This window comes from Capsicum annuum, chromosome 2 (genome assembly GCF_002878395.1).
Source record: "Capsicum annuum cultivar UCD-10X-F1 chromosome 2, UCD10Xv1.1, whole genome shotgun sequence".
Lineage (NCBI taxonomy): Eukaryota > Viridiplantae > Streptophyta > Magnoliopsida > Solanales > Solanaceae > Capsicum > Capsicum annuum.
This window is the reverse complement of record NC_061112.1, coordinates 144927009-144954897: the sequence shown is the minus strand read 5'-3', so window position 1 is coordinate 144954897 and position 27889 is coordinate 144927009. Positions and strand designations below refer to the sequence as shown.

Here is a 27889-nt window from a genome sequence, read left to right as displayed (position 1 = left end):
TCTATTAAAGAAGTATATGACACCTACTCTAAATAAAGAGTGAAGAATTTTTTTTTTTGATTTTTGAAATAAGATCCCCGAACCAACAATAGGCTGTCTACGTATCTCACTCCAGGGAGAGAAGAATCAGGGATGCGTAATTCGTCCAGGTTGGACAATTAAGGATTAAAATGAACTAAGACTTGACTTAAGAAACTCGATTACAAACGAACGATGAAAATAAAATCTTTTTGGGTTTTCAATTAGACACTTCACACAAAACTGACACCAACAACTATGAAAGAGAAAAGAAATCTTTTTGGTATTTTTGTTATATAAGATGTACAAAGGTCCTGCCATCTTTTTTACATTTTTTCCTTTATAAAAACTTCCATTAAAAAATCTTTTTGAAATTTTCGAATTATGAATGCAGGGTTTTTTTTTTGTTTATTTTTTGAATTTTTTAATTGTGAAAAACAAAAGCCATAAAGAACTCTAAAAACTACGAAACTCTTTTTTTTTTCGACTCACTTTTCTTTTCTTTCCTTCTTTTTTTTTTCAACACTTTCTTATCTACAGACTTTACTTCTAAAACATGTTTTCCCCAAATCGATCTGTCAAATGACCACATTACCCTCAGAGATGCAACATTTAGCACGTAGGGATGGTTTAAAGGTGAGTTTCCTACAAAGGACCAAGTGGGCCCCTCTAGGTCTCCATATGATGCACATAAGCATGACCTAAAGGCTGATCTACATTGGGGTTTACTAACAAGGCTGTTCGGGAGAGCGTGTGGTTGATAGTAGCTTGCTTTAGTTGGCCACTTACTCCATACAACCCAACGGCTCCCCCTCCTAAAATAAGGATGACTCAACTATAGGTCGTGTACACACGTGTACTACGGACTTGTTGCAGAAAGAAAGACTTGGGTTATGCACATGATGCCAGATATAAAGCGGTAACACATAAAGTAAAAACTATAAACAAAGAACACGTAGGCACTCAAAAATAATAAACAATAATACAAAACAACACAAACAAAATGTCTGTACACCTATAGTGCCAAACTAAGCCGATATAATTCCAACATAAGCTCAAATTTTGAAAAATTCCCAGCAGAATCGCCAGTGCTGTCACACCCCTTTTTCAACTCCAAAAGAATAGATTTTAAGTTTCGAAAGAGTTTTTATTACTAAGTGACAAAAGAAGAAGATTTGTTTCGAAAAAGACTATTTACTTTTAAACTCAGAGTCGCCACTTGGCTTAATTGGGTGTGCCAAGTCACCTTTGGGAATCCTTTTTCAAAACTGTTTTTTACTCTTTTAAACTGATCCGCGAACAGAGATTCCGGTTAAGGAATTGTGTTGACCGAGGGGAAGGTGTTAAGCACCCCTCGATCCTGTGGTTCGACCACGGTCGCTTGGTGGAGCATATCGGCTAATTCGACGTTAAGAATGTATAAACCACACAAAAACATACAAACCAATCAATCAAACAAACAAACAAACAAATCCAAAATTATAGTGTCCAGTCCAATTATTACAACCCGAAAATAGAAAAATGCGAAAAAATATAAATCCTACTCTAAACTAATCCTAAACTATGCTCTGATGCTTTACCCGAAGCCTTGGGCCTTCATCACAGACGTCATCCGAGTACAAAATACTTCGAGGTATTTTTCGGATAAATTAATACAAATACCTTGGGGCATTCCCCGGCCAAATGAGTACAATTTTTCAATGTGAGAAAAACTAGAAAAAGCATTCAACACATTCAATACTCCATGCATTTGATCCAACATCATTCCTAAATTTACCTACCCGAACCTAAACTTTTGCCTATTCCTTTGATGGCCTAATCATAATACTACCACATTTGACCTTCGTATTTGTTCCAAAATAACCAATGACAGTAAACCAAGACTAAACAATATTCATTTTATCCATTTCTATCATCCAACCCCCGCATTCCTTTTTAACACCAAATTTCAATAAATTCAAGATTAGTATTTCAACAATCCACAACCATCTATTCAACGAAGCTGAGCAACACAAATCAATATCACCCAATATTCAACCAAATCTCACACAAATCAAGCACATATGATGAAATATAATGAGAAAGGATAGAATTGAACCTTTCGATGACTGATTTCCGTTGATAATAATATTTAAGAAAAATCGAATTTTGAAATCCCGAACAGAAAACCTCAACGACGAACCCCAACTTGATAAAGACTTCACTTTTTCTCGCTAAAACCGAACTAAAATCGAGAAATAACAGAGACCCGTATCCGAAATCGTACTCCTTGTTACTGTTTCTCTCGTTTTACAACGGATTTTATCCGAATTAGATGGAGGTGCGTCGGGTTTTGGGATTTTGGTGGAGGTGGAGCCGATTTTCGTCTCCTCATAGCTCCGGCGAGCTCAAAAGGATCAATAATTGGAGAACAGATCTGAACTCAGGCGATAATGATGTTTTTCCGGCGAGAACTCGCCAGAACAGTCAGCCTCCGCCTAATTTCTCTCCCGATTTCCCTCTGTTTTTCTCTCTACTTTTCTGCTCAATCACTCAGCTACTCCTTTCGTCTATCTCTCTCGCAACTCTCTCTCCCTTTTTCGATCGGGTGTATGGTTGTGTGTGCGCGAGTGGTGTGCAAAAATTAGGAGGGTGTCTAGTATTGTTGTGTATAGTTGTTTTCCATTGTTGTGTAAAATACTGAAATTCTATTTGTGTTGTGAGTGTATAGAGTTTTTGTTGTGCGTCCGTGAAGAAGAAAGAGCCCCCAATGGAAAAAGAAAAAAAAAACCTTTTTTATATTGTGTTACTGTATATATTGAATCAAAATCATGTGGGCCCCTACTCCCTTTTTCTCAATGAAAATTCTATTCTTTTTCTTGTATTCCTTGGGAGATTCTGTTGTGTGCCCCTTTCCCCTATACCCGCGTATGTGTATTGTGAGATTAGGGTGGGGTAGTGGGGTAGGGTAGGTTAGTGTGGTGGGTGAGTCGGTTAGGATAAGATAAAATTAGTTAGGAGTTTTGTTAGGACAAGGAATATTAGGGATTTATTAAAATTTTGTTGTTATTATTATTATTTTTTATATTTTTGTGGGGTATAATTACGTGTGTGAGGTTGTACGATAAAGTGAGGTAAAAATAGATAAATTGAATTTTTGGGAGGGACAAAATTAGGTGTCTACATATATCGGTTCGATTTGATTATTTTGTCAGTTATTTTAGAGTAAAACCAAACCAAACCTAACCAAATATCGATATTTTTAATCGGTTTGATTTAGATCGCAGTTCGATTTGGTTAAAAACCAAACTGTGAACACCCCTACATGGGAGTATGTTCCAAAGGACATGTATCTTTAAAATTTTAATTTATAAATTAATGTAATAGCACAATAACACAAAAGTATGCTGAAGAAACATTAAAATTTCAAGAAAATTAAAAAGAATTAAAGAAACTTACAGTAAACAAAATATCCTACATGTTTTACAAGTAAAAATAATGCCATAGTGCTAAAGTTGATATGTGATACTTTGTCCGTTTAAAAAAGAATGAACTACTTTTTTTTAGTCCGTTTAAAAAAGAATGACTTCTTTTCCTTTTTAGTAACTTTTTAATTTTAACTTTCCACATGGTATGTTTAAGACCACAAGATTAAAGAGCATTTTGATACATTTAACATATCTTTAATTTAACACCACAAAATTCAAAAGTCTTCTTTATTTTCTTAATGCCAAGTCAGATTAGATCTTTTTTAAAAAAAAAACGGAGGGAGTATAAGCTAACTACATTAAAAATATCAATTTTAAAAAAAAATGTTTATCAAAATCCAAAAAAAAAAAAGAAAACTGATGAAATAATGAAAGAGCGGCCCATCTAACCCAAATGCTTTCCTTGTCAAACATAGCGATGGGTCACAGCAAGTTCCGTAACCTGCCAAAATCCCTTAATCATCTTGCCATAAAGTACTTTGCCCCATGTCGTGCAAATTGAGCCACTCAAATTTAAGACTTCAAACAGTCCCTCCCAAATAAATGAGAAAATACATCATTTTACTCATTAATTTATCCGCATAATTTACTTTAAATTTCAAATTTACGGACAATTATATATTCTTTACTAACTTTTAAGTGAATTTTATACCATCCTAAAAATATTACATCACTCTCACTAGAAAAAGTGCATTTCACACGCGCCACGTTGGAGCCACGTCGAAGCAATGTGAATTATTCTAAAAAATACTTCACACGCGCACACACACACGTACATATACATTTATATATATATATATAGTTGATCATTCTAGAATTCCATTACTATGCCGTAGAATCTACAATAGACTGCTTCTTCTTCGATATAATTTCTGATTGAACTAGTCAAATGTATTGATAGTCCTTCTGATCCAGATAGTATATATATATAAATTGAAAAATAAAATAAAAATCCTCATACCCTCCTTTCTTTTCTTCTTCAACTCTCAACCCCCACTCTCATCCCGCTTCTTTAACTCCACCCCCCCCCCCCCCTCCCGGCCCACCCCACCCACCATAAAAATTGTTTCTTCTTTAAGTTGCCCATCCCACCCCACCCCACCAACACACCCTCTGCCGACTCTGTAATATCTCAATTTTTATTTTCCCTTCCCACGAATGTGAACTTAACTCATTTTTTGACATTTATTATTTTCGATTTTAAACCCGAAATTGTGAAATTTGTGTATTTTTCATATGAGTATTTTTAATTTGTTCATCAAAACAAGAATTCGATCAATATGGAGTTAATTTAACTATTGATGAAAATTGATTTTGATGAAATAAATTTAGTTTTCTTGAAAAAATTTTCGTAAGAACTCACACAAAATTGAATCATTTTCAATCTTGGTGGAATCAATATCAAATTGAAGTTTTCTAAATATATTTGACTGAAAAATTCAATTTATTCCAATTATAATGGAATCAATTTATTCCAATTGTTGGTGGAATCAATTTATTTCAACTGTTGATTGACTTATTGCATGAATTCATGAATTCACGCAAAAAGAAATATTTTGATATGTATTTGATTGAAATTGGTTGATATATAGTGGTGAAAAAAAAATAGAGAACAAAAAAAAGGGGGTGATGGGGGTGTGAGGAAGATGATGGAGGGAATATTTGGAAGATGAAAATAAAGAAATGGGCCCACTTTTCTTTTCTTTTTTTTAATATTTTTTATTTCAATGCGCGAACTTAATAAATATTTTTACGTGAGATGTTTAGGTTGTGTATAATTCACTTGAAAGTTGTTTAGAAGGTAAATAATTACCCGTAAAATTAAAGTGCAATTGAATTTTGTGGATAAATTTACGTTATGTATATTCCTTTTGATTTATCAACCGATCAATGTTTAGCAAATCCATTCCATTTTCTCGGTACTCAATTCTGAACTTTGATTAAAGAGTTGTGGCCTATTTTGTTCTAGATGAGTTTCGTCCTGATCCAATTTCAACAAATGTCCTGCATGCTGAAGTAAGTTTTACCTCCCATTTTGTTTATCTCCAGCAGATTGACATCCCTACTTTAGCAAACATACACCAGTGATGTTGAATACACGACGTTTACTTTGTTTGTTCCTTGCTTATGACCTCAAGGATTATCCAAATTTAGAAAATTGTGAAGCACAGAAAGCCGTTCAACACTGAGGACACCAGCAAGTTCACATATTGAAAACTTGATTAGTTGCTGGAAATGATATATTGTCTTTTCCTTGTCATTGAATAACAAACACTTCCAAGTACATGTTGGAATGTGGAGTTGCAATCGACTCCCAAGTCTTATTACATTGTTTCTACTTCCTTACCTGTTCATTAATTGATTCAATTCATTTGGATTCACTAAATTTAGCAACTTTGGCAGCCTTATTTCTACTTTTTGCACCATTAAAAGGTGACAACACCGAATTTATTTGATCTGGAGTCTGATTGACAAATGAGAAATCTAGATAGTGCATATTATATGAGAGAAATGAAAATACAAGGTACATCACTGATCCAAACCTTTTTAACGATATGGAGCAAGTACAAAATGCAAGAAAGACACTATAACACATCAGGATATTTCTGAAAGAACTTTGTGAACAATGTCACGAGCTTTGCACCTAGCCATGAGTGGCTCGGCTTTTGGCATAGTGAGACCTTTTCCTTCCGCCAAATCAATCTTCTCGTCACTTACTCTTTTCCACTCAAAACACTGCACCAAAGTTCCTAAAGCTAAACCGACCACACGTTGAGCAAGTCCAGACCCGGGGCAGGCTCTCCTTCCCATTCCAAATGGCAATAGCTTCCATGGTTCGACTTCCATACCTTCAAATCTTTCTGGCTTGAAGCCCTCTGGATCCTCCCAAAGTAAGGGGTCCCTTTGGATGGCCCAAGCATTCACCAATAGTATGGTACCTCGTGGAATGTGGAAGCCAGCAACCTTGCAATCATCAGATGATTCATGAGGCAATAGCATTGGTGCTGCTGGGAACAACCGGAGTGTCTCAGAGATAATACTTCGAAGGTATTTCAGCTTGGGTAAATCTGCTTCATCCACTAAACGATCACTACCCACATGGTTATCTATTTCAGTTCTGGCCTTCTCCAACACCTCTGGATGGTTGAGTAGAAGAGACATTGCCCATTCTATTGTCACGGATGATGTATCAGTTCCCGCATGCAGCATGACCTGCGGTTATTAATGAATGAGGGATGTGTCTACCATCTGCTTTTGTAAGCTTATATTCTCGTGTAGAGGCGTATGAGGATTTAATTATGATGGATTCAACATTTAAAATTATCAGCACTAAAATGATTGTACTTCTAAATTTATGGTTCAAAATATAATATTCTTAAAAATTCAGTTGACAGTTTTGGGACATGAGATACCGAGGCCTATTGCAATACTACTTTTCTGTAATGACCTCAAATACACACAGGGTAATGCAATAGAAGCAGGAAACAACTGGGAATTTGTTCTTATATATCTGTAAATTGAAGGCAGCACAAGATTAATGAACAGTAAGCAGTAAGAAAGGAGATGAGAAAGAGAGAAGAGGATATTGTCTAGCTCAAACCAACTGTCCGGTTTCCTGAGGCCCACATAGGGTATGGTTCTAATATCATGTCAAATTAGGCGTTGAGCCAAATTCACACCCCAAAACCTAGCTTAAAGGGAGGATGATTGCCTGTCTTATAAGAAGATAAGAATTTCATTTAATCATCGACGTGGGATATTCCATTCCATTCATCAGATACAGAGAGAATAGATGAGGCATAGAGACGATAGAGAGAAGATGGGGCCTTCTATATACATCCGCATATAGCTAAGTGATGGAAAGATTATCAATTAACATAGGGTGGGAGATACAGGAGTGAAGAAATTAAGCTTACCAATATAATTCCTTTGATGATTTGATCAGTGTAATATTCCGGTTCTGATTCTTGCAAAGAAAGAAAATGATCAATCATAGTATTTCTGCTTATATCTCTACGATGTTCATCAATCAAACCTTGCAAGAGCGCGTCCATATTTTTACCAAGCGTAGCTAAATTCTTCTCCATACTCACGGTAGACCAACGAAATATTGCAGGCATGAAATCCGCAGGATTTGATGCACCCCCGTATGAATTAAACTCTTCCATAAGCTCCCGAAAATGATTTGCCTCCTTGTTGTCAACCTCTTCACCGTAATATCTCTTTCCAGCTACCATTCTCATGATAATATTGTACGACATCTGAAAGAACTTGGACTTAAGTTCAACATGAGTCCCGAAATTTCCACCCGAATTCTGAAGCACTCTGTGAACAAGAAGCTTGATTTCATGTTGTCTAATGGACTGAAAATTGTTGAGACGACCTGTGGAGAAAATTTCAAGTGCGCAGAGGCGGCGAAGGTTGCGCCAGTGATCACCATACTGGGAACCAGCGACAGTAGTATTGTTATAGCCTATGTATTTTCCAATCATTAAGCATGGGCGATTGGCAAAAACAACATCGTTTTTGGTGAAACATTCTTCAACAGCAGACGAGGAGGAAACCACCACAACAAAGCGGGTACCAAATTGAAGGGAGAAAAGAGGGCCATAATTTATTGAGAGCTTAGCAAGGGTGCGATGTAGAGGAGGTTTTAGGAGATAAAGGTGTCCTATAATTGGAAGTTTAAGTAGTGGGCTTGGCGGGAGATTGAGTGTTCTTCGTCTTGACGAAACAAGTTTCAGAACTAGTACTAGTAAGCAGATAGAGAGCAGCAAAGTTGCTTCCATCTTTTTTTTTTGTTTTGCCTTAGGACATATCTCAACTTGTTGCACTTGATTGGTTTATATCTGATGTGGTTGTTAAGCCTACATTGTCATAGACTTTTCAATTCGTTGGTCCTACTCATAGTGAAGGACGTTTTATCAAAGAAAAATGTGTAAATCGCAAAAGGAGCGTGTTGGAACCTGCCCCGCCTAAACAGGTTCAAACCCGCCCTGCCCCACATATGCTCCGACACATTGCCATGCCTAAAATCTCTATACTTGATTCTGATCTTTGTTGGTAGGTCTGCCCAATATTTGGTTCATCTATGATCGAAGAGTTCTCGCTAATTTTGTTCTGGATGAGTTTCCTCCTAATCCAATTTCAAGAAATGTCCTTGAGGCCCTGGATGCTGAAATAGGTTTTGCCCTTCCATTTTGTTTATCCACAATTAGATGTTACACTTAGTGAGCTAAGCACGACATTTACTTTGTTCCTTGCTTATAGCTTCATGGATTATCCTAATTCAGAAAAATCTGCAAAAAATGTCATCAGGTGCCAGCTTCTCCGTGAAGCATGGGAAGCAGTTTCAACAGTGAGGACACCAGCGAGTTCACATATTGAAAGTTATTTGATCTGAAGTATCTTATTGACAAATGAGGAATCTAGATAGTGCATATTATATGAGAGGATGAAAACACAAGTTACATTTCTAGTTCAAACTTCTCTAAAGGTATGGACCAAGTACAAAATGCAAGAAAGACACTAGAAACATTAGGATATTTCAGAAAGAACTTTGTGAACAATGTCACGAGCTTCGCACCTAGCCATGAGTGGCTCGGCTTTTGGCATAGTGGCACCTTTTCCTTCCATCAAATCGACCGTATCTTCGCTTACCCTTTGCCACTCAAAACACTGCACCAAAGTTCCTAAAGCTAAACCAACCACACGTTGAGCAAGTCCAGAACCTGGGCACACTCTCCTTCCCATTCCAAACGCCAATAGCTTCCATGATTCCACTTCCACACCTTCAAACCTTTCGGGCTTGAAGCTCTCTGGATCCTCCCAAAGTAATGGGTCCCTGTGGATGGCCCAAGTATTCACCAACAGCATCGTGCCTTGTGGAATGTGGAAGCCAGCAACCTTGCAATCATCAGATGATTCATGAGGTACTAGCATTGGTTCTGCTGGATACAACCGGAGGGTTTCCCAAATGATACTTCGAAGGTATTTCAGCTTGGGTAAATCTGCCTCATCCACTAAACGGTCCTTACCACATGGTTGTCTATTTCAGTTCTGGCCTTCTCCAATACCTCTGGATGGTTAAGTAGAAGAGACATTGCCCATTCTATCGTCACAGACGATGTATCAGTCCCTGCATTCAGTATGACCTGCAATTGTTAGTTAATGAGAAAATTCCCCATAACTGCTTTTGTAGGTTGATTCTAACAAATCCAGAGGCCTACTATACCACTAAATATTTGAGACTTTTGTTTTTCGAACTTAGTCTCTCTCTCTCTCTATATATATATATGTATATATATATATGTAATTCCAAGAAATGGATGCAGCCTTCTGTAGCGGGAGATGCCAGAAGTGAAGAAATCATGATGTTTTGCCTTCTATCATGACGGTGTTCATCAATCAAACCTTGCAAGAAAGAGTCTATCTTTTGACCAAGTCTGGCCAAATCTTTCTCCATACTCCTGAAAAACCAACAAAATATCGCTGGCATAAAATCTACGGGATTTGATGTACCTGCAAATAAAGTAATCTCATCTATAATCTCCTGAAAATGTTTTGCCTCCTCGTTGTCTTCCTCTTCACCATAATACCTCTTTCCAGCTATCATTCTCATGATAATATTGTACGACAACTGAAAAAGCTTGGACTTAAGGTCAACAGGAGTCCCAAAATTGTCGCCAGAGTTGTGAAACGCTCTGTGAACTAGAAGATTGGTTTCATGTTGTCTAATGGGCTGAAAATTGTTGAGACGATTTGTGGACAAAATTTCAAGTGCACAGAGGCGAAGAAGGTTGCGCCAGTGATCGCCATAAGGGAAATCACCGACAGTGGTAGAGTTATAGCCTAGGTATTTATTGATCATTAAACGAGGGCGATTGGCAAAAACAATATCGTTTTTGGTGAAGCATTCTTCGGCAGCAGATGGTGAGGAAACTACTACAACAAGACGGGTACCTGAATGAAGGGAGAAAACATGGCCATATTTAGTTGAGAGCTTAGCAAGGGTGAGATATAGAGGAGGTTTTAGGAGATAAAGGTGCCCTATAATTGGAAGTTTAAGTAATGGGCTTGGTGGGAGATTGAGTTTTCTTCTTGACGAAACAAGTTTCAGAGCTAGTACTATTAAGCAAATAGAGAGTGAAGTATACAGCAAAATAGTTTCCATTTTTTCCCTTAGGAGTTAGGACATAGGTGAATTGTTGCACTTGCGTTTAACTTATATACTATATTATATGACTGGTTGCTGTGTGAACACATACTTTTCGAATCAGCAGTTGTATTTCCTCTAATAATTTACATCATATTTTCTTTGATTACCAATTCTTTACTAATTCTCTAATTATCAATAATTACTGGCGGGTCAAAGTTTGTTATGATTAAGACTGTATTAGCATAATCCTCAACTACTCTCCGGGAGAATCTGATATTGGATTTAGCTGCTTGTACGCCAAAATTTCTACAGCAAGCAACGCAAACTCGTGGGGTGGAAACTCTCCTTCAAACAGCTGTTTGCATTTTCTTTTTCTCTCCCTAACCAAATTAACAATTCTTCTACAGTACAAGCTAAGCGAAGGCGATATCTTACAGTAATATTTATGATTTGAGAAATTCCCGACTTTGAAACGATCCTCTAATTTATTTTTCTGGAAAATCAATCCATTTATATTAATGTAGTTCTGGGTTCCTAGTATATGATCTTTTGAACATTACTCTCCATGTCATAAACTTATTCAGCAGCTTTGTAGGATATTGTAAAACCAGGAGCGCTCACGGACAATGAAGAAACTATTGCATGTAACTAGTAGCGGCAATGGATTTGAACTAAAATTAACTGATTTTATAAATCTGGGTTGAAATTGCCGGCTCTACGTGTTACTAACTAGTACAGTAATTAACCAAATACTTAATTCAACGAATATAGTCATGATTATGCCACAGCTAGCTCAGCTCGATCGGCACATGCAGTGTGATCAACAAATTCATGATACCAACTGAAATGATGTCAAATCCATCTCTTGTGCTTTCACTATTAATTGAACTTGTTGCACCAGAACAAAGATCATGACTATTAGATGATTACAATTCCATTTCAAAAATCAAAAAGACATATGGAAGTGATGGAATATGAAGTTGAAAAGATCTGTTGCGAGGAATTACTTGATGAATATCTATAGCAATTAGCAGCTACTGACTGTTCTGGAAAAGTTCAAGCTTATATCAAACAAATTAATTCCACTTCTGTTAGAATTATTGATTTCATTTTACTTTATTATCCCTTGTCTTTTCTTTCACAACCTCAATGTTTTCTCCCGAATGAAAATCTCAATAACTACTCTCTACTCCGTCTTGCCTCTTTGCCTTCTAAATGTTCTACCAAAGCTATAAACACACTTAAGCTACCAGATAGTTGAACATTACATTCAGTGCGACTGTACAATAGCATAAAATGCAACAATAACTAAGCTTCTTACAAGCTACCAAATGAAATGTCTGCATTAAGTCGGAAGTAATAAAGATGAATAACAAGATGAAATGTTGATCTATATGAAACCTTATTTCAGTACATGGAACTGAAAGACAAATTCAGAAAAGAATTGCCAAAATCTGATCAACATAACTTCTTACCGGCAGATAACAACACTTGAACCTCACTTTTCCCTCTGATCTCAACACAAATCTCTAAAAATATTTGATAATATATGTATAAAATCAGAACTCTCCATCATCCAGCAACCTAAACTGATTCTGAAATATGAGAATCGTGGCACCGGCCTAACAGAATTACCCGTCTGGCTTCAAACTTAGTCCCTGTATTTATGACAGTATATGTATATAGATTCAATCAAGTGAAACATTTATACACTTCACAACATTCATTAAATCTCCCAAACTAGAACTCATCATCTTCAACTGTGTAAATCAACGTATTCCTTCCATTCGTTTTCGTCCTTGACCCTCTTCAATACTCCTTCAATTGCAATATCAAATGCATCCTTCACAGTCCCAAGACCTCCACTTGGCCTTGCATACACTATTCTTGGAATTGTCTCTACTACTTTTTCCCTCATTTTCCTCACTTGATCTTTACTGTAACTCTTCAAAATATCCTTAATGGAAGCCGTCCCATTTCTCACTGCTTCCGGGTCTATAAACACTGAATAACCCCCCGGATCTTCAGGCAAAAACCACTGGTACTGAGTGTAAGCCGTTCGCCGCCAGAAAAAAACCGGCACTGAACCGGCCACCATGCAATCGAAAACAGACCGCCGAGTCAAGCTATCTCCTTTCGGCTGTAAACAGAAATCCGAACTCAGAAGTGCTTTTTGAATCTCTGATGAACCGTTAGAGCAGGGAATTACTGCACAGTCCACAACTCGGCACGAGTCCGACTCGTTCCTACAGTAACTCATTAACCTCGATCTGAAATCACTGTCAATATCTCCACGCGCCGCACCTATGAAGGTGAAAAGACTCGTCCTGTTATATGAGAGCGCAAAGTTTTGCCATTGCCGGAGTTCTTCCACAGAGTGAGGGTGGAATCCAGTAGGGTAAGGTACACTAATATCATTTGCATCCCATGGAGCCTTCTCGATTGTGAACCGTGTAACATTCCGCATCTGTGGTCGATTGAGAAAAGTGGACCCCCACAGTTTCTCTGGATCACCTAATCGCCGGAAATCCCACGTTATCCGACCAAGAGTTAGGAAATGATCTAAACCCTTATACTTTTTCCAATACTTTTGCCTTTGAACCCATTTCAATAATTTGTTACTAAGCAAATCACGATTTTCGATTTCATCAGTCCAAAGGTATTTTCCAACAGCCTGTCCGGCGTAGAACGGAATATAGAAAGCCGTAGCAGATTCTGGGTCGTTAGTTCTACATCTATAGTTTAAAAGCCGGTAATGAAATATTACCTCCGATGAGAACTGATTTGTCCGGTACCACGCTTCGGAGAGATTTCCGGGCAAGATTCCGGCGAGCTCCGTCGATTTCTTTCCGTATCCGTCATTGGTCACAAGGCCACACTGCCACTTCCATGGGTCTAGATCGTCACAGGTTAACAAAGCTAAATCTTCGTTAAATTTGGATGGCAAATCATAGACATAAACCCGACCATACTCGCATTCAGAATCACCGAAGGGATAAATCACATTTCCGCCTTCATGGGGTCTCTGTATATCGGCAAATACAGCGATTTCTGTAGGGAAATGAGGGAGAGGACTAGGCGGAGAGTGGACTGAAAAGGGGAAAGGAGAATTGCGGGTGAAAATGAGAACAAGAAGTTGGAAAAAGAGGAAGAAGGTGAAAAGCCAGAATCTTGGGTGAGTAGAAATCTGGTACTGGAAATTGGTTACAGCATTCTTGATAAAGTCATTGTTGTTGGATTTGGGAGGTTTACGTAGGGTTTCATCGGCGTCCGGCGACTCGCCGGAGTAAGGAGGAAGCATTTGATGAAAATTATTATACTGAAAAAAGCGACTGGAAGAATTGTATAATAAACAAGAAATGGCTGTAAAGCAGAGAACTGAAGGATAGAAAATGGTTTTAGCAGCAGAGTGGTTGCTTCGCTTATTGTAACTGACAGATTGTGGGTAAAATAAACAAATGTGAGGTTCTTTACTTACTACTACACTACCGACACACCCAGCGTTTACTAATCCTAATTATATTACATGGCATAATTTATTATTTAATAGATAATTTTAGAAATTAACTATACAAAATTATTGTATCCAAAATAATACTACCATCACGGTTTTACTTTAGTTTATGAGTCACTTTTTGCTTTTTGCAAGTCGGGCCATTTAGATTTGTTGGGCATAAAATTTTCTAGTTTTGAATAGAATTTTTATGTTTGAAAATTATATAAAAATTTAGCCAATTCAAAATAGTATTTAAAAGATCCAAGATCGACTCCTTCGAATTTTAAAATTCGAAAGTTACAACATAAGTTGGGACGGTGTTTGTTTTTCTTGGCAACCGTTGAACCGAGACAATATAGTATCATTGAAAATCTAAAATTATCTACAATATAATATTAAGGGGTTGTTTGTTACACTGGAAGAGATAAGTAAAAATATCTTATTCTATGAGATTATTTATCCCCCTCCTCATGAGATGGTAATAGTGGGATAAAATAATCTCAGGAGTAGCTTATAGACTTATACTAAATATGAAATAAAGTTAATATCAAACTTTATTCTGAAACTATTTTTCTTATATCTTTTATCAAACGATCCTTAAAAGTAATATAAAAATAATTTTAAAAAAATTGGTATGCTAAAATAAATAAAATGAATAAAATATTTGACCGAATAAATTGAAACAAATAGAGTATTCTATGGTTATAAATAGGAAAGTTAAGAAAGTAGATCATGTAATCACGCAAAGAATTGTTAAGCGCTAACAGACGAAAAAGTGGAGGGATTTATGAGTCATCCGGATCTAACTTTATCAACTACCAAATCAAGACTTCAACGGAGGCCCCCGTGAAATAGGTAGTAATAATTTTGTTGCGGTTAATATATCTTTTCAATGATATCTATCCCCTTCTCTAAGCTATGGACTGAGCTTGTTAGTTGTCCCTGTCCCTAGCGATTCCTAATAGAACAGAATAATTAATGTAGTGAAGTTAGACCTACCATCTTTAATATGATTGTCATCCTTTAACTTGAATTTTAATTCGTTAATTGCTCAATAGTACGGAAATATTCTCATGAAATTCCTTTTAGTATTGTTTCCAAATTAGGTGGCAAAATAATTTCTGTATTTAGTAGTATATTGAAGAAGTAAATGGTGGTAATTTGTGAATCTTTATGTTTTTTTAGGGTTCACATAGTTTGTGTTTGACAAGTTGCCAGCGTAGAAAGAGGAAAAGGGACGGTTTAGATGCCGACCTAACTGCCACAAATTAAGGCGCGACTGTGCCCCGTTTTGGGGGAATGCTAGGCAAAAGGTTCATTCGTCACGGTTTAAAACTCCTATGCCACTAAAATCTACGTCAAATAATGTAATATGTGTTTTGTTTAATATTCTTTTTATTTAAAAAAGAATGATTATTTTTTTTTTAATCCCTTTGAGAAAGAATAATTTTTTTTTTGTAATACTTTAATTTTAACTTTCTACATGATATGTTTAGAACCATAAAATTAAACGATATTTTGATACATTTGATATAACTTTAATGTAAAGTCACATAATTCAAAAGTCTTTTTTATTTTCTTAAACTTTGTATCAATTCAAAGTAGATCATTCTTTTTTAAACGGAAGGAATACTTTAAGATATTTTTTTATTATATTGATACTAAAAATTGCAACTTAAAAGTAATTTTTATAATCTTTTAAATAGTTAAAAAATATTAAATTAATCTACTTAATTTAATTCAAAAAATTAATTAAATTGATTTTTAAGGAACAGAAAATTTAATTTAATCTTCAGCTTTATTATTTTAGACAAAGTCAATAAATGCGATGCATGTTCCAACGCTCGGGAAAGTAATACTTGTCGGGTCTTCTGCAAATGGACCAACTCTTGAGCAATTGTGACCTATTCATATTTAATAAAGTGAGTAATTTTTGTCCGTGTTGGACATAACTTTTTTGCCATAATTTAATTAGAATAGGAAAAAATTATGTTCACATTATGAACTAGTTATCTTTTAAATATTTTTAGCTTTTTACTTAAAAAATTTAAAATTTTTACCTATTTAAAAGAAAAGAGTAATATAATCTTTTTATTATTGTGGCCAAATTATCATTTAACACAATTTGGCTACAATAGAAAAATGGACAAGTAAAAACATACAAAGAGAGTAGTTTTATTATTTAACAAATTTAGGGTGTTGTGTTTAGGAAAATATTTTCCATCTAAGATATCTTTTTGTAAAATATTTTTAAGAAAGTAAGTGATTCTTTTACTAATTTTTTTTTCTGTAACTAATTAGCCAAAAATGTTACTCCGAAAACATTTTCATATAAATAAACATTCTAAAAAGATAAGAAAAACGTCTTTAAAATATGTGAAATTCATAATATTTGTCATTCATTTAATAATTTGGTATAACATGCGTCGATCACTACTTATTTAAGCTAAAAATGCATTTATTTCACACACAATTTAACTTTGCAAAAATATATTGGGACCTACACGCATATTATGGGCAAAATTTGATCGAATTTAGTTTTTAAGTACAACTATATTATGTAATACCTTGTAGAATGTCGTTTAATGAAACAAAATATAGTGAATTTCTTAGCTCATTGTACTATAACAATTATAAAGGGTTATGAGAACATATGGTTGAATGGAATCCAGAAAGAATTTCTTTTTTCTTTTTGCACAAATGTTCACCCGTCAGTGCTACTTTCCAACGCTCTGTCAAGAAAAAGATGTGTCAGCTACTGCTTTTGATGGAATTTAAACAAATTTAAAGAACATACTATTAAGGTCGAATCTATTGTTACACTCGTTTGACTAGAACATTTCATTAGACAGAGATTGGTGACCCTAAGGAGTTTTTAGTACAACAATGGCATGATGTTGTGTGAGACCTCAATAATACTTAAATATTCAGGTTTGGATCTTCAAAATGAAAGTTTCAGGTTTGAAACAACTCCTTTTTCAGTCGAGCTCGTCGTGCTTGACTAGTGTAGTTTACCTTTTTCGTGTTTAGCAAGGTTTACCTTGTATTTATATATTCAAAAGATAACTGTGAGTTCTCCAATCTAAAAAAAAAATTATCTATACAGATTTTGGTTTACGTATCATGTTGCGTTAAAAAAAATTCCTATATCCATTAAGTAGCTGATGCTATTTGGTTGAAGTTTTAAGAGAAATATATGTACTTTTTTAAAGTTGAAGACTAAAAAAGATGTGTAAAATTTAAATTATGTTAATAATTATATTTAGAAAAAATCTCAATGTTATGAATAAAAATCATTGTTTCATTTGAAACACTCCTGAACAAATTTTCCAATTTTCAAATATTGAGAAAAAGTGCTTTTTTTGAAGTTTCAGTTACTTCAGGACTAAAGCGAATTCAGGATTTAGGGATCATTGGTGTTTGTGTTGAATAAATTGCTATTCACGTTTTATTTGATCAAGTCTTTTGTTTATTCTAATCTTTGGGTTAGTTGCTGATTATTAGCAGATTTTTTTAGTCATTCACTTAGTTCCTATTTTACTGTTATTTTTCCGTTGTAATCTAGCTATTTGAGCAAGTCATATGCTACTGAATAAGATAGAATTTTGATCTTCTTTGCTTCACATATCTTGTTTTTGCTGTATTTAATTTTTCCTATCAGTGGTATCAGAGCAGGGTTAGGAGAATTAAACACGTGAGGTTTGAGCAAAACACGTAAAGGAGAGAATTTGAGAGTTTGTTGTAGCAAATGGCAGCAGAAAATTTTGTGCAACCTGCAATTCCTCGCTTTGATGGTCATTATTGGAGCATGTTGATGGAAATTTTTCTAAGATCAAAAGAGTATTGGCAAGTGGTTTCTGAGGGTATTTCAGAACCAGCGCCAGGCACAGCAGTGTTTAAAGCATAAAAACAAAGATAAATACAGCAAAATTGAAAGATCTCAAGGTGAAGAATTACCTTTTCCAAGCAATTGATCGTTCAATCTTAGAAACTATTCTTTCTAAGGATACTTTTAAGCAGATATGGGACTCCATGAAGAAAAATATCAAGGATCAACAAGAGCAAAGAGGCAGCAACTTCAAATACTTTGTTCCGAGTTTGAAACACTTAGAATGAAATATGGAGAGTCAGTGACAGACTATTTTTTCCCGGGTGATGGCAATCATCAACAAGATGCGAATCCACGCTGATAAGATGGAGGAGGTTACAATTGTTGAAAAGATCCTCCGTACAATGACAGCAAAATTTAACTTTGTGGTTTGTTCATTGAAGAATCTCATGACATTGATTTGTTTTCAATTGACGAATTACAAAGTTTTTTGTTGATTCATGAACAAAAAATTGCTCAACAAGACAAAGAAGAAGTCGCGTTGAATGCCTGAACTGACTTTCATGGAGCAGGACGAGCAAAAGGAAAAGGCAATGGCCGAGGGCGTGGTAGAGGTAGAGGCCGAGGCAACAACGACCGTGGAATAGGAACAGGTAGCTACACCTCAAAGTTTTTTGACAAATTCAATATTGAATGTTATTGATGCCACAAGTTTGGTCATTTTCAATATGAATGTCGAACTGATTTGTCAAAATTGCATGGAGAGGAATCAAACTTTGTTGAACAGGATGAAGAAGAGATTGCTTTGCTTATGGTTTGTCACGTAAAAAAAGAAACAACTAAGAATCTGTAGTTTCTTGACACCGGGTGCAGCAATCACATGAGTGGAGATAAGTCAGTTTTCTCTACTCTTGATGAATCTTTTAAAGATAATGTGAAGTTTGGGAACAACTCCAGAGTTGCGGTCATGGGGAAAGGACAAGTTTCAATTTGAGTCAATGAAGAATTTACTCACGCTATAGCTGATGTTCTTTTTGTTCCAGAGTTGAAGACTAATCTTCTTAGCATGTGGTCAGTTACAAGAAAAGGATTATGAGGTCTCATAAAAGGTGGAATCTTAAAAATTCTAGATGACAAACAACATTTAATTGTTGAAGTCAAGATGACTAAAAATAGGTTGTTTCCTCTCTATCTCCATAACACTAACACTGAGCATACATATTTTACTGCAAAATTAAAAGATGAAGCATAGTTGTGGCACTTTTGATGCGGTCATCTAAATTTCAATGGACTGAAAATGCTGTATCAAAAGAATATGGTGACTGGTCTTCCTCAAATTGCAACTCCTACTGAAACTTATGAAAGTTGTGTTCTTAGCAAACAATCACACAGTCCATTTCCGCAAAGCACCTCACGAAGAGCAGAACTAGTTCATTCAGATCTTTGTGGTCTGATAAAACCAAACTCCAATAGTCATAAACGATACTTTATAATGTTCATTGATGACTTCAGTAGAAAAACGTGGGTGTATTTTTTGCAGAAAAAATTAGAAGCATTTGATGTTTTCAAGCACTTTAAAGTGCTTGTTGAAAAGAAAGTGGTAACCCCTTAATTGCTCTTCGTACTGATCGTGGAGGAGAGTACACTTCTCATGAGTTCAAAAAATTTTGTGAGGGAAGTAGAATCAAGAGGCAACTAACAGTAGCTTATACGCCTCAACAGAATGGTGTTTATGAACGGAAGAATTGTACTATTCTCAACATGGTACGAAATATTTTAACAAGAAGTGTTTTTCCAAAGACATTCTTGCTTGAAGCAGTCGCATGGAGCATTCATATTTTGAATAGAAGCCCAACTTTGTCTGTTCAAAATATGACACCAGAGAAGGCATGGGGTGGAAGAAAACCATGAGTCAACCATTTTAGAATATTTGGGTGTGTTGCTTATGCCCATATTCCTGATGAGAAAAGGAAGAAGCTGGATTATAAAGGAGAAAAATGTATTTTTCTTGGTGTTAGTGATCAATCTAAGGCTTATAAGCTATATAATCCTAACACTAAGAAAATTGTAAGCAGTTATGATGTTGTTTTTGATGAAGAAGTTTTTTGGGCGTGGAATGAAAAAGCTGCTACTAATGAAAACTCTGTTGTGTTAGATTTTGAAGAGGAGCAGATTCTTTCAAATGACTCTTCTGAAGATGCTCAACATGGAGTTCCTACTACTTTTGAGTTTTTGCCAACAGTGACAGTATTTGATGAGCAATCTAGTGAACCAGCAAGTTCGCGTTCTCATCGTGTTAGACGCAAACCAGCATGGATGTCAGATTATGAGGTAACTGGAGTTGATCAATTCGAAAATCCTATCACTCACCTTGCTCTATTTTTAGATTATGATCCTACTACCTTTGAAAGTGCTGCCAAAGAGTCTAAATGGTGCAAGGCCATGGATGACGAGATTGCTGCGATTGAAAAAAATCAGATATGGGAGTTAACTGAGCTTCCCAATGGAGTCAAGACAATTGGAGTAAAGTGGGTGTATAAAACAAAACTCAAGGAGAATGGTGAAGTAGACAAGTTTAAGGCACGCTTAGTAGCAAAAAGCTATAAGCAAGAGTTTGGAGTGGACTACACTGAAGTGTTTGCACCAGTTGCACGCCATGACATAATTTGGTTGTTGATTGCAATTGCAGCTCAAAAATCATGGCTCATCTTTCAGCAGAATGTGAAATCAGCTTTTTTATATGATGACTTAAAGGAACAGGTATTTGTTGATCAACCAGTTGGTTATATTAAGAAAGGAAGTGAGCACGAAGTTTACAAATTAAAAAATGCCTTGTATGGATTAAAACAAACCCCACGTGCTTGGTATAGTAAAATTGAGGCTCATTTATTGAAAGATGGTTTTCACAAGTGTCCATATGAACATACACTTTTTGTGAAAAGTGAAAAAGAGAAGATTGTTATTGCTTGTTTATATGTGGATAAAAAGAGAAGATTGTTATTGCTTGTTTATATGTGGATAACCTCATATTTACTAGAAATGATACTCTCATGTTTAATAATTTTAAGAAGTCAATGATGGATGATTTTGAGATGACTGATTTAGGCATGATGCATTATTTTCTTGGTATTGAGATGGCTCAATCTTCTGCTGGAATTTCAATTTCTCAAAAGAAATATTTGCGAAAAATTTTGGACAGGTTCTCAATGGAAGAATGTAATCCTGTGACTACACCAACAGAATTTGGAGTAAAGTTAAACAAGGATAAAGAAGGGAAGAAAGTTAATGGTACACTTTACAAGCAGATTGTTGGTAGTTTGATGTATCTAACTACTACAAGGCTTGATATTATATTCTTTGTGGGTCTGATTATTAGATACATGGAGAATCCAACAGAGAACCATATCTTTGCTACCAAGCGAATTCTTTGTTATTTGCAGGGAACTAGAGATTTTGGATTATTCTATAAGAAGGGTGCAGGGTCTAATTTAATCGGCTTTACCGACAGTGATTTTGCAGGTGATCAAGATGATAGGAAGAGTACTTCAGGTCATGTATTTATGTTAGATTCGGCAGTTGTATCTTGGTCATAAAAAAAGCAACCAATTGTTACTTTATCAATGACAGAGGCAGAATTTGTTGCAGCAACCTCTTGTGCATGTCAAGCAATTTGGTTAAAGAAAATCCTTGGAGAATTGCAGTTCATACAGGAAGAAGAAATTGTAATTTACTGTGATAACAATTCTGCTATAAAACTCTCTCAAAATCCAGTCTTACACGGTCAAAGTAAACACATAGATGTCAAGTATCATTATTTGCGTGAACTCACCAATGAAAAGGTGATTGATCTCATCTACTGCAGGAGTGAAGACCAGTTAGCTGATATATTTACAAAAGCTCTCAAACGGCCAGCTTTTGAGAAGTTCATAAGGTTACTTGGAGTTTGTACAGTTTGAGAGAGGGTGCATCTTTTATTTAAACTGACATCAGTTTAAGAGAGGGAATGTTGAATAAATTTTTATTCACATTTTATTTGATCAAGTCTTTTGTTTGTTTAAGTCTTTGGGTTAGTTGCTGATTATTAACAGATTTTTTTAGTTATTCAGTTAGTTTCTATTTTACTGTTATTTTCCCGTTGTAATCTAGCTATTTAAGCAAGTCATATGCTACTAAATAAGATAGAACTTTGATCTTCTTTGCTTCATATATCTTGTTTTTGCTGTATTTAATTTTTCCTATCAGTTTGTGAGGGTCGAACACACATTGACACTCAAAATTTTAAGATTTCTCATGAAAATCAAATCATCCAGCTATTTTTTTTATTTTCTGTATGCTTTTTTGAAACTTATATCATTTTTTATATAATTATACCTAGTATACATCAAATTTAACAGGTGCTAAAGCACCAAAAAAAATTGCATAGAGAGGTCCACCCCTATCACGACTTCAATAGGTTGGATTAGGTATAGCCTAGTTTTTTAGCCACGAGTCGTAGATACACATAAGTCACAATAATATTCATATGTTTTTCGTCAAGCAGCTATGATAGTTACAATTTTTAGAATATTTTTAATTTAGTCTGATCTATGGGAAAGGAACTAGTTAACTCAAATTCCCTCCAGGATCTCTACTTTGCTCTGGCTCTAGATTTGGATGCTCAGTTCACCTTCTCCGGCGACTATTAGTGCTCAGTTCACCTTCTCCGGCAACTATCAGTGTTTCTAGAAATTTCCTAATACATTTTGATCAATCCGAGGGTCATTTAGTTTCTATGAATTTTATTTGTTTTGTTAGTTGGTTATGGGCCTTGTTGGGTCCGAAACATTTTTGCTTTTTGATTATGGGTTCTAGCCTACTTTGTATTGCTTTGTTTTTAGGGTGTTTTACATAAATTTCTACATGTTTATCCCTAATAACATCCTATCTCAATATTTAACAAAATTTCATAAAAATCAAAATTTTCGTTTTGAATATTTAAAAAAAGACGTAAAATTACTATCAAAATTTTCAGAAAATCGTAATTAGTTATAATGTTGATATTAAAAAAAAAAAAAAAAAAGGACCCTCATACATCTTATTGAAATATTCTTCTTCTCTCTTTAAAGTTCAAACGAATATCACCACGCGTCTAACCGAACAACTCCACCTCCTCGTCTTCTAGAATTTCTTTAAAATCTTCTAGAATTATAGTGTTGCAAGAACTGCCAAACACCCGAACCTTAACAGATGTGGTGGGACTTCTTTGATAATGTAATGCATACCCTGCATTGAGATACACAAAAAAAAAAAACAGTTAGTAATCCACTTGGTTAGTAGTCATATTGATTGAGATACATAATTCTGTTCAATATTAAAGAGGGATAGATAAATAAAATTATGTCTCATGCATGAAATTAATGTTAATTATGTATCTCAATATCAAAATTTATTAATAAGATACGTTCATTTTTAATCAATTTGATCGACATACATAATCATTAGTTAGACTAAAGAGAGATACATAATTAAAATTATGTCTCATACATGAAATTGATGCCATTTATATATCTCAATAGTAAAAGTTATAAATTTGACTAATTTTTTAATCTAATACATAAGTATAATATCTTTTGGAGTGTGTCTCTTTGATTTTTTCAACAACTTTGCGTTTTGAAGGACCAACCTTCCCTTTTAAAGAAGAAAAAATTTATTTTTTTATTTAACACCATCAATGATGGCATCGGAGCTGAATCAATTTTCCTCATTGATGGTGTTGGTGCGGTGATATTGGTGGCATCAATGATAAATTATTATTTTTTTGAAAAAGAAAGAAAGAAAAGTCAAGAAATTTCTCTCACGAATTTCAAACTTAAAAAAGGAAAATAGAAAAAGTCAAGAAATTTCTCCCACAATTTTCAAATCTAAAGGAGAAATTGAAAATGAAAGAAGGAGCAGTAAATAAGAAAATAAGCTAATATTTACGCAAGAAAAAGGTTATCTTTTTCATGTATCTCATATTTTAAGAGAGAGAAAGTAAATGGGATTTAAGTAATTATTTAAAAGGATTGAAATTTTAAGTTGTTAGAATAAGTTAAGTTATGATGTTAAGTAATTAATCTTTTTTTGTTTTAATAATAAAGAGTGGGCTTTGGCCATATTTGAGTTTTATATATATATATATATTTTTAAAAAAGCTCCTATAGCCGTGGAATTTATGTTGTTTATCAACTAAATAACCTTTTTAGTGAAAACCACACAAAACACATCTAAAGAAACCCACATATTTAAGAAGGCTTGATTATAATCTAGTTACTGTAAGTTGTAACCATCAATTACACTAATATTGGTCAAAACTTTTTTTTATTGGAATCTAATCACCGTCAGCAAAAAAGGAACCTCCTCCCTATTACCTTTTCTTTGTTGCTGACCTAATCATTCTTGCCAGACCCAATGAAAAGAACTGCAACACCATTAAGAACACCCTTAAGAGCTCCAGTTTTTTTTTTCTTGGCAAAAAATTAAACCTTCAAAAATCAAAAGTTATTTTCTCTAGGAATGGTCCTAATGATGTTAAAAATAATCTAGCAAGTATCCTAAAAGTATCCTAAACATTCAAGTAAGAGAGGGCTTTGAAAAATAGTTAGGCTTCCTTATATTTCATGCCAAACCTTACAATAGGGAATTCCAATTCATAGTGGATAACCTTAACACCAAATTCTCTAGATGAAAAATCAAGTTCCTTAATATGGCTGACAGGATCATTCTTGCCAAATCTTTCCTCAGCAGCATCCCCACCTACATTATGCAATACATCTTTATTTTCAGTAAAATTCTCAAGATTACTGATAGGACTCAAAGAAACTTTATTTGGGGATCCACAATTGAGAAGATGAAAATGCACCTTCTCAATTGGGATATCCTCACTCTCCCTAAAAAAGATGGTAGCCTTGGCATCCAAAAAAATTGATACAAAAAATGAAACCATGCTCACCAACTTAGCGTGGAGGTACTACCAATAGCCCAACAAGCTTTAGACCACTGTTTTGAGTGATTATCAAGGTGAAACCTCTAGAAAATCTTCTTCTACCACTTGGAGAAACATCTAACAAAGCTGGAAAAATTACAACCAAGCTTTTCAATAGATTGTCCACAATGGGGAAAAAGTTAACTTCTGGCTACATAGATGGCTATCAAACCAGGCCCCACTAAATAGCCTTATCCAGGGTCCCCTTCGTCCAAATCATGCTGACTTTAAATTGGCTTCTGACTGGAACAAAAATTCTTGGCACCTTGATGACCTCCCACTCTAAATCCCCCAAAGCCTTATTTAGAACATCTTATGCACCTTCTTTTCAAACACCAGAACCAGCTCATATCACCTCATATGGAGACTCATTGGTAATGGACTTTACACTAGCAGCAGTGCCTACTCCCTCATTGACAAAAAGTACAGAAGAAACCTTTCTGTTAACATCAACTCATTTCAATGTTTGGAAATTCACTTGCCCTCCTAAGATTAAAACCCTCGTGTGGCTAGCTCACACACAATCATCTCCCCACCAGTCTCTCTTTTTCTAATATAGGTATCAATATCCCCATAACTACTTCAGTTGTAACCATTCTACTGAGGACATTCTCCACATCTTCTTCCAATGTCCCAATACAATAGAATTTTGGAATTTCATTCTCACTAAATGCAATGATAAAGGGCTGAATATTAGTTGTTTTTACCCTCAGCACTGGATTGCCACCTGGAGAAATCTGCATAACACGCATTTTGATTGTCTCCTCCTTTGGCATGATATTCTATCCATTGTTTTTTTGGCAATTTGAAAAAATAGAAACTTCAACTTCTCAATAACAACAAGAAGGAAAAGCCTAACTTTAACCTTACCATACCGAGGTTGTCGAATACGACCACATAACTAACAACATACCCCAGAAACACATGCTGAAAACCATTAACATTAAATGACATCTCTCTAGGTAAGCTCAGTACAAGTTTAACTCAGATGGATCTTGCATGAAAAACCCTGGGAAGGATGGAATTAGGGGAGTTGTACGAAATAGGAGCGGAGGTTGGATAGTTGGGTATCTTAAGAGCTTCCCATCTTTTACTAACAACCAAATAAAGCTTCTAACCTTAATCGAAGGCCTAAAAGTTGTCGAGGATAAACAACTCTTTCCACTGGAAATCAACATTGATTTTAAAGAGATGATTGCTATGCTTATTAAAGGTGAAAACTTACACTATAACATTCTACTTGATGATTGTAGGTCAAGAATAAGAAGACTGCGAAGTCCTCAAGTGACCCACTACTATAGGGAGCAAAATGGAGTGACTGATGCCATGACCAAATTTGGTGCACTATCAGTTGATTCTTAGGAGACCACTATTTTTAAAGTTCCGCCAATGTGTATCCGAGATGCAGTATAGAAATGTAATGATACTACTTACAAGGATAAACCCAATGTTTTTATTTTGAATCCACACTGAGTGTAGCCTAAGGATTGTAACAAACGTATTTTAATTTCAATGCTTATCTATCTAATCCAAAAAGAGAAAAAAAAAACTTTTTTCCCGATGAATCCCCTCAAAGTGGCGTAGTACGTGCATTTCTTCCAAATTCACTTTTATAAAGCTGAAAAGATTTTTCTTCGATAAAACACAGTATACTGTATTATGTATGATATTTTCTGGATGGGAATAATGTTGGAAAATAATGCAAAATATAACAGTAATATTATTTTGTATTAGCAAAATAATAACTCAGCAATGATAATATTAATAAAAGAACAATTCCAAAAACAAGATAAATATTACAGCTATAGTATTATATTAAATAAATAAGTAATATAATGTAAAAATATACTTGAGTCGTGCTGGACACTATTTTAAAAAACTAATTCTACAGTATGAAATATTTCTCCAAAAGTAAACAAGTCTTCCCTAATATTAATATTAATTGAAAGATACAAAAATCAATAAAGTTAATTATGAACCAGTAAATTGTCTGTAAGTTAAAAAAAAAGTAGCCAACTAAAAGATAATTAAACAAAAGGAAACGAAAAAGAAGAGGAATAGAAGGATAGCAGGAGTAAGAAATATAGAATGTTTGGAGTTTCTTTTTCAGCCAATTCACAGGTGCAATTTTTCTGCCAATAATATAAATCATGATAAGTAGTTTGGGGGAGACTACTGGGTGTGCATCGGTCGATTCGCTTCAATTTTATATATAATCGATTTAGTATTTAGGTTTTTAGTTTTTTAATATGCTAAATTAATAATCAAATCAATAAGATATTTTTTTTTAATCGATTTTTGATTTATTAGTTTTTAGTTCTTAACGGTTTGATCTTCGATTTAACTGATAAAAAATACTCATAAAATAGAAATAGTAATAAATAATAACTAACATGAAAAGAAATCGAATCTTAATTGCAACCAAAAATCCTACATGATGTGTTTTAATTTATAAGAATCTTCAAGTTTGAATTAAATGTTATTAGAAAAATTAAGAGTTTGTATAATTGAAATAATAAATTTATTAATTTGTAGAAATTAAGAGAAATATATAATAAGTCATATATGTGTGTGTGTGCGCGCATGTGTAAGTAGGTGTAAAATAGTAATTTAGTATATTCTTATCAGTTTATCCAATAATCCAATAAGAAAAAATTAAAACCAAATCAATAACTCAATATTTATTTTTAATAAAATTATTAAATAATTATCAATCCAAAAACTCAATAATAATAAATCAATAACGTTTTTATCGATTTAATATACTTATGGATTCGATTTTTCACACTCCTAACCCCAAGAAAAATAATTGGCCATGTCCACAAATAGGGTCCATCTAAGATTTCTTGTATCAAAATAATACTCACTCCGTTATCTAAAATTTCTTGTCTCAAAATAATACTCCCTCCGTTTAAAT

The 27889-nt window shown here is 34.6% G+C and overlaps 3 protein-coding genes and 1 pseudogene across 3 annotated transcripts in view; all 4 read right to left on the bottom strand.

Moving 5' to 3' along the window:
• Nucleotides 1-2911, bottom strand: part of LOC107860235 (cytochrome P450 81Q32) — a 10217-nt gene extending 7306 nt beyond the window's left edge. The window contains exon 1 of the mRNA XM_016705510.2: nucleotides 2117-2911. The gene's annotated coding sequence lies outside the window, so the exon portion shown is untranslated. The remainder of the gene's footprint in view (nucleotides 1-2116) is intronic.
• A 3042-nt stretch (nucleotides 2912-5953) lies between these two features.
• On the bottom strand, nucleotides 5954-8399 carry LOC107860232 (cytochrome P450 81Q32). The gene is made up of 2 exons (XM_016705507.2): nucleotides 7403-8399; nucleotides 5954-6698 (listed from the first exon to the last, which is right to left on the bottom strand). The coding sequence occupies exons 1-2, from the start codon at nucleotides 8273-8275 to the stop codon at nucleotides 6081-6083; spliced, it is 1491 nt and encodes a 496-aa protein (XP_016560993.1). The 5' UTR covers nucleotides 8276-8399; the 3' UTR covers nucleotides 5954-6080.
• Nucleotides 8400-8506: 107 nt separating this feature from the next.
• Nucleotides 8507-11870, bottom strand: LOC107860233 (annotated as a pseudogene).
• A 91-nt stretch (nucleotides 11871-11961) lies between these two features.
• LOC107860231 (xyloglucan galactosyltransferase XLT2-like) lies at nucleotides 11962-14440 on the bottom strand. Its single transcript, XM_016705506.2, has one exon. It carries the CDS (start codon nucleotides 13943-13945, stop codon nucleotides 12401-12403), a length of 1545 nt encoding a protein of 514 aa, XP_016560992.2. The 5' UTR covers nucleotides 13946-14440; the 3' UTR covers nucleotides 11962-12400.
• Nucleotides 14441-27889: the final 13449 nt, after the last annotated feature.